General features: G+C 39.0%; 1 protein-coding gene across 6 annotated transcripts in view; it reads left to right on the top strand.

Annotated features, from left to right (window-relative positions):
* The first annotated feature begins 2,506 nt into the window (after positions 1–2,506).
* Positions 2,507–12,195, top strand: part of LOC126418744 (DNA-binding protein Ets97D-like) — an 82,147-nt gene continuing 72,458 nt past the window's right edge. For 2 of the 6 annotated variants that reach the window (XM_050085666.1, XM_050085664.1), the window contains exons 1-4: positions 2,556–2,632; positions 2,808–2,932; positions 3,172–3,314; positions 8,990–9,089. In XM_050085666.1, the coding sequence (XP_049941623.1) occupies positions 2,844–2,932; positions 3,172–3,314; positions 8,990–9,089 (332 nt within the window). In that variant the 5' untranslated portion in view covers positions 2,556–2,632; positions 2,808–2,843. Of the gene's footprint in view, positions 2,633–2,807; positions 2,933–3,171; positions 3,315–8,976; positions 9,090–12,195 lie in introns of those variants that run through there. The other 4 variants (XM_050085667.1, XM_050085668.1, XM_050085669.1 and 1 more) reach the window with 4 other exon arrangements.

Below are 12,195 nucleotides of genomic sequence, written 5' to 3'. Positions count from 1 at the left end.
TGTCCACAGGGCTCGGTCCTGGGGCTGCTCTTTTGGGACATAAATATGGAGCCTCTCCTGGACAGCCTGGAGAGCAGTGCATATATGCGAGATGCGATAGCCTATGCACACGATCTCCTCCTACTGTTGGGCAGCTGTAGCTGCGAAGATCTAGAACCTAAGATTGAAAAGGCAATAACCATACTGACACAATGGCGCCAAACAACAAAAATGAAAATAGCGCCCAACAAATCAACATTATTATTATTAAAGTGCCAATTGGCCAGAAATCCAATGGTGCAGATCAGGGGCTCACCAGTTATTCGACGTCACAAGGCACGATACTTGGGTGTCATTATAGCCGAAAGATGGAGCTTCGCCCAACACATTGAAGCAGTGACCCAAACGTCTCTAGAAACACTGAATATCCTCATTATGATTGGGAACAGGAGATTCCACCTATTCCCAGAACTGCGAAAATTATATCATAACACCAGTCTCACCTCCATTGTGGGTTACAGGTCTGGAGTCCGGGCACACAGGCTCACGAGGGTTGTGCTTGTCATGGTCATGAGGAGGGTGCAACACAACATGCTTCTGTGTTCGATTGGAGCTTACCGAACATTTCCTTGAGGGGCACTACTGATTCTCATGGGGCTGTGTCCCCTTGACACAAACATCAGGGAACAGGCAGCTTGGTATTGGGTCAAAGGAGCAGAAATTGAAAAGACTGAACATATTCTAGGGGTGCGGATAGGGGATAAATTTGCAATCAGAAGGAGGGGTGAAAAATTGTGGCAAGAACTTTGGGATGAAGAAAAGAGGGGAAGAAGAACTTACCAGTTGCTGCCTAATATCAAGGAACAGCTCAAACTTACACACTTCAAACCAAGTAAAGGATTGCTGCACTTCCTTATGGGGCATGGACCGTACCTGGCATATCTTTGCCGGTTCGGGAACAGGGCTACCCCTTCGTGTGACTGTGGTGCTAAAATAAGCACTCTGGACCACATGGTCTACGAGTGTCCTCTTTTCGATGACATAGCCACTGAATTAAGACGTCAATTACTAAATAGACACACATATCACCGTTTTTATTTAGTAAGTCTATGCTATCACCTAATCAGAAATCCATCCACATTCAAAATCATTGACAGTCTCGCCAGAGGAGTACTAGCAAAAGTCTTGCAAGAATATCGTAGGGAGAATCAGTGACTCGTAGAATATAAAATGACGTTCCTCGCATCTATCCCATCCCCCCCAGTCCTTTTGTATTCCCCTCCTCTGCCTACCCCACTCCCTGTCGCGTCTGCCCCCCACCCCTCTTATGGGTCCTCATCCTCCTTCAGCTCCTTTCCCGGCTCCCCCCTTCGCTTTTACTCTCCTTTCCCCCCTTTTTTGTTTTCCCATCTTCTGTCCAGTTTCCCCCCACCTGCTCTCGACTGTGGTGTCACATTTGCCAACTTTTTAGTGCAGTGTTCCAGTGACTATTCAGTGTTGTTTGTCTTTCTCGTGTTGCGAACAGAAACCATGCTGTCGCTAGGTGTGAATTTTATGTCCCTTGCGAACAGAATCCAGACTGTCGCCGTGTTTTTTTTTTAATTGTCTATTGTTTTCCCTGTCTGCTTCGTATGTATTTTTATTAGCGTCATCATCCCTGTGTTGTTGTTTTAAGTTCCACGATTTCTTTTCGCCTTGTTACTCTCTAAGTATCCGATTTTATCGCCTGTTTTTTTATTATTTGTTCTCTTGATCTTTGTCACACAATCTGTCGGCTGAAGAGCGGCATACTAAGCTGCTGCCAGCCCGCCCCCCTTCGGGGGGGAATTGAAATTCAATAAATGAAAAAAAAAATCTATCCCATTCCGCCAGGGCGTGGATTGGCCGATCGCCGTGACGGTCGGACTCCACCACGTGCGAAACAAACCTGGACGTGACTCATATCACAATAATGGTGACTAATAGCAGTTAGGTAGCTTTATGTAAAATGTAGTTTTTTGAACAGTCACTAATAGTACCTGCAGCGACTTCCAGTTAAGGCCTGCCCAGTGCCAGGGGCACGTCTACTGTGATTAGCTCGGTGGGCATGGCCAAAAAGTAGTTGGTTTATAGATCTACTGGCACGCTTGTAATGCTGCAGGAGTTAGTTTGCTAGGATAGGAAGAATAGCATTTCAGTAGACAATAACATTTGCCCATAGCGTAACTTAAATCCTCATATACTGTAGTAAGTAGGAAATCTGGAATATAGTGACAAATGCTGCTAAGAAAACAATTGTTTTGTAGATAACTAAGATCCACTAATATGTAAGGTGGTGGGTTATCATGTGTCAATATTATTTGTTGAATAAAGAATTTAAAAAAAATCCGAGTAATAAAGCATATAATATTTATACAGTTTATATTCAGTTGTGGATCATAATTCCCACTCCGTCAATATTTAATTGGATGATAGTTGTTTGTATTTCCGAAGATTGTATACTCTCTCTACACTATGTGACGATTGGTAGTGCTTAATCATGCCATAGCCATCCTCTGCCGTGGTAATGTTGCTGCTCCTGGAGTTTGTTAGTATTTTGTTTCACTTTCGTGGTGTGTGTTTGTTGTGTTTATAGTTGTGTGTTACTTCAATAGGAAAGCGACGACTTGTCAATGTAAGTGTAAATTAAAAAGAAAACTTATGACTCCTAGTTGAAATCCGATTTCCGTGCTTAGCTGTACTTACCCTAGAATTTTACTTATAGTATTTTCGTTTTTGTATGATATCGATACTGTATATAGATCTCACTTGACGGACTGTGACTGTATATAGTTAATTCACGCTTTCAGATACTTTTTGAGTTTAGTTACCTTTAATTAAGAAAGATGCAAGAGCAAGATCAAGCTGTGTACATTCTAAAATTGAATAAAGCTTCTACGAACACATATTCATTTGATTCACAAAACAGGAAGCGGTAAGAACTGAACGTTGCATGTCCTGAATGGAATGTTAGTCTATGAAGTTTATGTATATATATTTTTTTATTGTAGCATGATTGTATATTGACATAATTTAACGTGTTTTTCAGTAGTAGTGCCTAATCTGCGGCATGGCTTACATCATAAAACTTAGACCTCAAGGCCCCGTGTTAGTTTATTAAACAATGATCATTACTGTAATTTCTGTGAAGTGATATTATTTGTTAATGATTAGGTTGCAAGAAAACTGTGAGCCACAGGTAACACACATGCTGTGCAAACGTATCAAGTTGGAACAGGAAGAGGGAGAATCCTCAAATTATGAAGATAATGAACCAATGGAGTGTTTGGTTGCGGAACTACCTGATGTTTGTACAGGTAAGACTTAATCCTGTAATATATTTATCGTGTAATAGTTTTTGAGTAACATCTTCCCCACTTTCTCTGTGCCTCTTTTGCTATCCTTTTATTGAAGATATGTATCATAATAGGCTTCACTCTGTTAACTAAATTCTTTTGATGGAATAAGAATTAATGAGAAACGGCGTCATTGGTAAGAATATTAACTTTTGTTAGGTTGAAGGCCTAAGAGAATTTATGATTACTATTCACAGATTCAGACTTATCCAAGAGAGAAGAATTGAGAATTTAGGAATATCGAACTTACTGGTACAACCTATACACACTACCCATGATGTTATCCAAAGTTGGATATAAATGACTTGTTGAAATCCAATTTGAGTAAATTACACGCACATTCACACACCATATAAAGAATTGTGGTTATTCTCATTATATTACATTCATTAACTACATAAACTCACTAACGAATTGTCACCTGCCTACCTTGTATAGATCTAAGACTACACTCCAGATCAGAGATCAAGAGATATAATCTACACTAGCCACTGACCTTGACCAGTGACATAATTTTAATGGTTGCTGTGACGTCACTTTTTAGTTCATATTTTCACAATTTTGTTGTTAGTTGGCATAGTAAATAAATATGAAAGCAAGACGCTTGGTTATGGTAACATACTGATCTGTAGTTTTGCCCAAAGTCTAGGTTAGGTTGAAAGGTGACAGTTTAGTTGTGTGTTGGTGAACTAAGAAATGCCAAAGCAAAGGAAAAAACCTGTCTGTGTTAACTCAATGATCTGTTTGAAAAAAATCTCTATTGGTAACATGTTACAGTTGCCATGTTGTTGACAATGTTTGTCACATGTTTGCTATGTTACTTGTCAAGGCCAGTGACTAGTATCGAATATTCCTCTTTATCCCAGATCGGCATGTTACAAGTAACATTTCAGATTAACATTTGGTGTCTTTGCCAACTCTCAACCAAACTGTCACCTACCATTCTAACCTAGACCGTAGGCTTTGATACAGATCAGTGTCTCCATTACAACCTATGTTCCCCAAACTAATAGAGAAGTAAACTTGATGTTATCAGTGTTCTGTATTATCTTTTTTTGTGTTTGTATGACATTTCATGGCTCAGATTGTTGTTGCAGGTCAAAGCCAACATCCAATTTCGGTATCTTACCTGACCTGAAGATTTTGAACTCATTAGGCACATAGTCCATCGAAGTTCTTCACAGAACTTGAATAGTGTTAATGGCCGTTTCTCCTACACACCTTCACTCATTCACAGAATGTGTCTTATCATAAGCTGAAAGTTCTAAATCTATTTATTTGACTTATGGTATTGGAACTTTTCTGTAAGTTTTCAGCCACAGACTTGTTTTTTCTTTGATAAATGCTCTTCCAGTACACACACACTTTGATCAGTAACATTGCTGACTGAAATTGAAAACATATTCAGCTTATACTATACCATATGGAATCTATATAACACACACGAGATCTTAGTTTTTTGCAGCGACATTCTTAGATGAATGTTTATTGAGATAGCATGTATGGAAGCAGATTCTCTGGAGACTATGTTGTAGTGATAGTTATATAGTTTTATTGCTCTGAGGATCACTTTTAGAAGAATGAGGGGCATGTCATGATATTACAGATTTAGAACAAGAAACATAATTGATATATGCATACTTACAAGTCTAGTTCTGACAAGGATGGGACAGATGGGCTGTTGTCTTGTTGTAGGAACTATCCCAGGTATTTGCCTGGAGTGAACCACAGAGCAACCTAAGTAATGATGAGCAGATGAGGATTAGATTCTCATGAGTACAAAGCCAGTCTGTTAACAATAGCGCTATCCCATGTGGTTTCTCCACAATGTTGTTTTGTTTATAAATTCTTGCAAAGTATTTGTTTCATAATGTAAAATGGTAGCACAACAGTATTCATTCATTTTTCAAAATTAACTAAGGCTACACACTGTTATCTGACATTCGAAATGTTGGACGCCATGTTTCAGAGTCACAGCCAGGCTGTCATTTGTCAACTGAATATAGACTGCAGATTACACTACTGTCACCACATCCGAGTTTTCCCATTTACATTTGTTGGTTTCTCCAACTCACAACCAAACAGTTACCTTTCAACCTAGCCTAGAACTTTCACTATGCTAATTCCTGTCCCCAGGAATTACATTCCCAAAACTAATACTGATGTAAAAGAAGTATTGTTGATGTTCTGCTCCCTTACTATTAGATCATGTCAGAAATACGGAAGCGTCCGATCCTGCCCGTCTGCTATGACCCATGACGTCACAGATATGGCAGAAATGACCATAAACCACGATTCCAATATGGCGCATATAAAGTCGTTACATACACATTATGAAGATGAAAATACATCGGGGCGGGGGGGGGGGGGGGGGGGAAGCCGACCACAATAAGCCTAATGACACTAACAGGACAAGCGCAGGAAATAGGGTTTTTTTTTGGGTGGGGACAAACTAAATATAAACAAATTTAGACACCCACCCCCATACAAAACGATGCAAGACGACGAAAAAAACCGACATCACAAAACTCCCCAGATACCACTAAACACAATATCATCTGGAATCGGACACTTTCCGTGACCTATATAGCTCAACAGCAGCTCCTGATCCCATAAATTAGGACCTAACACTTCCCTTGACCTATATAGCTCAAAAACATCTCCCGATACCAATACCAACATTCACAGCCGCACATTGGGACTGAACGCTTCCTTTGACCTGTTATCCTTACGGCATCTCCACATACAACCGTCCCTGGTCCGAGACTCCGGAACTTTAAGTAAGCCTCATTTCTTCACATCATACTGAACACTTCACGACTTCATCCAAAAATCCGAATAGTTGAAGAAATTTTATTAGAGACAACGCACTGTCCCCCATCATAGTCGACAACCGAAAACTGTTGACGCTGTCAGTCATATCCGTACCTACCAAAGACATAAAAAAAGCAATTTACCAAAATTCACACACGACACCACACTCGCAAACTAAACCAAAAACATCACCTAACACACCACCAGAGAGCACCACTGATTGCATCAAAATGACACCTACAAACACGCCACTCTCACAAACTAAATTCCGCGCCGTCGTGACGTCACACACCACAACAGCCTTACGTCACGGGTCAAAGCCGACGGGTGGGATCGGACGCTTCGGTCGACCCTTCATGTCTGATCTCACACACTACTTCGTCATTACGTTACGGGAAAAAGCCGACATCTGGTATCGCAATAATATTGTAGTGAGTTCTCTTAAATGGTGACCTTGGTCATAAAAATCAAGCCCTTTGTGCACTGACCTGTACTTATCAACTTTAAATGCAGTTTTCATTTCTTTAAACAACCTAATACTGTAGTCTCCTTATGGCAAAAAATTTATATTATCACAAATGTTAAGTTTGCCAAATAAGCTTGGTGTCTGACTTAAAATGATGGCTGGAAGACGACCCCTTACCACAGAAAGTAGTTGCCGTATGTTAGGTGGCTTGCTAAGGATGCAGTAACTAATTAACCTCATCATGGGGCAAACTAGGTATGCACAGAAATTTAAGGCAACATTGATTAAGATGCACTTAACAATAATTTATTAAAATATTAACTTTTTATATGATGATGAAACGCGGCAGGTTTCTTAAACAGTTCTACCACAGATGTGAATTTGAACGCTGGTCTGGTTTCTGGTTCGAGTGAATGATGACGAAACTAGAAGTATGCACCATATGGTTCTGCTGACTGCGACAATAGATAAGTCCTGGCACTGTCTGCTTATATACACGCACAGTGCAGCACTAGGTGGATACTGTGGCACTTTAAGACTGGAGACAGTGATACAAGAGTAAAGCTGTATGTCTGCTGAAATCCACAGATAGCAGATAAATGTTCATTTACAAACTGTTTGCTTGACGTTAGGCAGCAGCAGGATAAAGTCCCATGTTTTGAATGTTCTCTATTCCTTCAGACCACAACTATAGCAGATGCTTAGCAGTGAGTGATATATGGCATAAGCATAACGTATTTTGTTATGTGCACAGTTTGAGGCACTAGATCATAACTGTGGTGCCATTCTGGTGACTGGCCTTGCTGTGTCGCATTCTGTGTGTACTGCATCTGCCGGTGGACACAGCAATAACAGTCATACTTTTTTGTCATATATTTATTCATCAACATTAATATATAATTTATAATTTCAAGACTAAAAAAAAAAAAAAAAAAAAAATATCAGCCATTTATGCCTTCACTTAAAATATTATTGGCACTTTTGTGTTTTATACATCTAAAAAATGCAATACACACACACAAAAAATGACCAACCTTTCAAGGGTTATTTTTCATATCTGTTTTAGTTCTTTGGTATATTACAGATTTTACAATAATGATGGCAATAAGTATAATTAGCCTTGCCAAAAAAGAGGTACGAGATGAGTTTCACCCTTAATTACCTTTTGTATGAAAAAGTCTGAAGTATTCCGGCATGCAGAGAGGTATGTTGCTTTTGGAGTAGTATCATTGTGTTTCTTTCCTGCTTGTTTTGCCATTGAATTATCTCGTATTCTTCAAACAAATCTTGAAAATCTGCTGTGATGCTGCTTCATAATGAGGTTCATATGGGAATAAAAGAGAGAGAGACAGAGAGAGAAGAAGACGGCAAATAAAACAGAACCAAATTGTAATCACAGCAGTAGTATTTGTAGCAACAATATTAGTGACAAAAAACGGTAGCTGGCTGCAGCTTACCAGAGACACTCATGCCAATCCAGGATCATTGAGTTTTCAAAATTTCTTACTCATCAAACGTTACATGCTTGTAGCAGAATTACAGCATACTGCAAAGTCTAAGAAGTATACGTACGAAACTCCTGACAACGGGAATATACACTGTGTCAATCGGTTGGGTCAACAGCTCTTATGTTCATTGTTGTTTATCTGAAAGTAATTCTAGAAATTGACAGCAGAAGGCAGAAGCACCTGTCAAGGGGCAGGTATAGAAACGTCCGTACGTTGTTCTCATATGAAGAGAGTTCAATTTTCAAGTGATAGGTAGCTCATGCATTGAGAAAATGTGTGTTAGGGCCCTGGTTATACTCGAGCTTGGTCGCCAGAATGTAAAGTGATCATGTTTTAGTTTCCCTGTGATGCACATAATTAAAATGTGTAATGAAATGCACTGATGTAGTCTTTCATTGCCTGAGGAAAGCATGTTCATAATGGGTAGTTGCAAATATTTAACACTTCCAAGCACTAAACCAGACCAAGCGAGGTGGCGCAGTGGCTAGCACACTTGACTCGCATTCGGGAGGCCGACGGTTCAATCCCGTGCCCGGCCATCCTGATTTAGGTTTTCTGTGATTTCCCTAAATCACTTCAGGCAAATGCTGGGATGGTTCCTTTGAGAGGGCACGGCCGACTTCCTTTCTCGTCCTTTGCTAATCTGATGACCTCACTGTCTGGTCTCCTTCCCCAAACAAGCCAACCCCACTAAACCAGATGACAGAATGAGTGTAATGTTAAAAAATTTCTCCTTCTGCAGAAATGCAAATAATAAGCCACATTAAGATTTGGAGAAATGTAGTAATTGAGTAATATTACACACAGTTTGACAATGTTTTCCAGTGTTACACAGTCCTTTGTTTCAGAAACTGCAGCTGAGGAATTAGTTGGAGTGGAGGAAGAAGTAGTTCTAGAACAAGAAGAGATTGTTCCTGAAGTCGGAATCTCTGAAGGGCAGATTGATATGTGAGTTTCAGTTTCACTAGTGTAAATTTGATTAAAGCATGTATAGATGTGTTTTTTTTAACTGTGATTAAAGAAACACACACACACTCACACACACACACACACACACACACACACACACACACACACACACAGCCGCTGTTGCCTCCTGACACAAAAGTTACAAGCCTTTCTATGTGTTTGTGTGTCTGTGTGCTCAGCACCTCTTCTATTTAATAAGTAGCTTCTGTTTTCATTGTTCATATTGGTACTTTCAGGATACAATTTATTTCAAGTGTTATAGTTGCAAACAAAAATGTTAAGAAAGTAAAAGCGTTTAATGCTCTCTGCATTGTTACATTAGTTTGGTGAATCTCTTAGTAATTACTGTTTATTAGGATGTCATAGACTAAATAAAGTATAAAGAGACAAAAAATGATTGAACAAAATTAAATGGTTTTGTGTAGGCGGTGAGGTTTAAACTGGAAACTACTTACTTCTGCGCCGATTATGTGACAATTGCAATACACATTATCATCTTGCGACGTGAAAGTATTTAGATAGCCAAATAGAGTCTCTATAACTTGTTATGAGTGATTGTACCTATCTCTTGTGTCGAAAGGGGGTCAAGGTGGAGGGTGACCCTCCTATAATTATTTTTTAAACAAAATTTACATATGATAACTAAAAATTACCTTTGAGAAGTATAATACAAATTTTGCCTTGTGATGTATCTAGGGTTTATTCCGCCATGTGAACAAAATCTTGACACTTTGTAACACTTCATTCTTAACTAGGCATTGTTGCAACCTCCTTTTCTTCCTCCTCTCCCCCCCCCCCCCCCCCCCCCTCCCTCCTCCTCCTCCTCCTCCTCCTCCTCCTCCTCCTTTTCCTTTTCCCTTCCTTCTTTTTCTTCATTCTCTTGTTCTTACTTATAGTGTTGTGATTATGGTGTTTAGCCAGTAGCCAAATAATTGCACGTAGTACTTATAGAATCTGATTGTTTAATGTTCAAATGCATGTATGTGCAACAATAGTGCCGGCCGGGGTACCCGATCGGTTCTCGGCGCTACAGTCTGGAACCGCGCGACCGCTACGGTCGTAGGTTCGAATTCTGCATCAGGCATGGATGTGTGTGATGTCCTTAGGTTAGTTAGATTTAAGTAGTTCTAAGTTCTAGGGGACTGATGACCTCAGAAGTTAAGTCCCATAGCGCTCAGAGCCATTTGAACCATTTTTGCAACAATAGTTGAAACAGCTGATTGATTGTGAATTATGTAAGTAGCTGTGTGTCCAGTCATCCAAGTTGTTACATTCTTTTTGGCTTGTAGGTTATCACAGATTTTGTGGCCTCGTTATTTCCGTTCTGTCAGTGTAGGTTGGGTTTGTACATCTGTGATTGCCAGTTTCTTTCTGATATAAGACCAGATCTCAGATGGGATACCACAGATGAACTTGTGAGTTAATGTATCAACAAGACCAAATGTTTCACATATGAAAGTAGTTCCGATGTGAATGTTGTATAATTTTTCGTTAGTTGCTGTTTTCTTGTTGATGATCATAAATCACATGACTTTAATATTGGATGATAGAACACTGCTGTTCAAATTCCTCCTGATAATATTCCCGTTTATCTGAATGTAGTTTTTCTGTAGCAGATTTTTCTTGCTGTTCTTCATAAAAAATCCTAGAGTTGTTTCTTTGTTAAGAAATGCTGCAGATTACAGTTCTAGAGCATGTAATTGAACATGAAAAAATATGACTTAACATGTGTTAGCAATATTACGAAAAGGAAAGTTGCTACTTGCCATATAGCAGAAATGCTATTATAGATCTCGCTGTATGGTGAGTATCAAGTTTCCTTTTCATAATATTGTTACATTCCATTTTGGATTTTCCATTGTTTATCATTTGTTAATGTTCTTGGTACCATTGTTATGTCGACCAGTGACTCCATGTTTACTGGCTCACATCTGTTAATTAAGATCTTTGTAATACCATGGTTCCCATTGCCTGAACTTTTGTGCATGTGGCTGATCAGGAAAGACGTGCATTTTTATCTTGCATTTGTCAAGTTTAGAGCACCCCTCATGATTTGCGGTGCTAAAGTGTAACTACACACTTCAAAAACATTTCCCATCACAGTAAACCACCGTATCACTCGTTGGATGTTACCTGCTGTGGTAACAGGTGCTGGAAGTATCTGTGGCAAGTAATGTTACTTATTGTTGTGATTTTTACTGTTTGCATTTTTTTAACTGTTCAGCTGCCTGCCACAGTACAGTTTGATATGAAATTTAATTTTGTTTCCACCCAATTCCTTGCTGACATCTTGTCAGATATGCTTCCAACTGTCTATTGAGGGTTTTGCGACAACTGCTTGGTTGACACCAGTAATAGAGACCTGTGTCACTGATGCCACTACAGATTAGTAGTAGGGAAGTCTCGAGCCATGGAGTCTGACAGACTTGCCCTTCCATTTTAACCTCCTCCAACATTTCTCTCTTTCTTCCTGGAGAAAGGCTTTAATAGTTCAAAAAGCTAGGATAGTTTCTTGTCTTTTACATATGCCAGTTGGTAATACTAAAAATTTTACCTCACAAAGGCGTGTACTGACCAGCCATTCTGTCTCATAATTTTGTAAAACAGTTAATATATTTATTACATAAAAAGCTCTTGAATATTCTTCTCCGTAGTCAGTATTTTTCAAATTTGAAATTATAGACAAATAGGAGAAGATTTGTTGAATCAGGAAACATTTTGTACTTAAATTACTCTAGTTTTATTATTAAAATGTGTGGTTTATCTTTTGAAAAAAGAGGTCCTTTTTTTTTTTTTAATGAATAATTGTATTTTATCATCACTCACATGGTGGTTTTCGTATCCAAAGTGATGTGCTATTGTTATATTATTGCTGCTTAATTATTAAATAAAAATTACACTATGAGAAGTGCCAAGAATTGTGGCACAACATGTTGAACTGAAATATCTGCTTCTGTGCCCATTGGGATGACCCCATTTTCCACTGTTTTTTGTTTCTGAAGAGTGACAAATACCTATAAGGAAATATTGGGAAAACATTATTATGTAAAAAAATACTCGGAACACAACTGTGAAATTACAGCCA

The sequence above is a fragment of the Schistocerca serialis genome, chromosome 9, assembly GCF_023864345.2.
Source record: "Schistocerca serialis cubense isolate TAMUIC-IGC-003099 chromosome 9, iqSchSeri2.2, whole genome shotgun sequence".
Classification (NCBI taxonomy): Eukaryota; Metazoa; Arthropoda; class Insecta; order Orthoptera; family Acrididae; genus Schistocerca; species Schistocerca serialis.
This window is presented reverse-complemented; position numbering and strand designations above follow the sequence as displayed.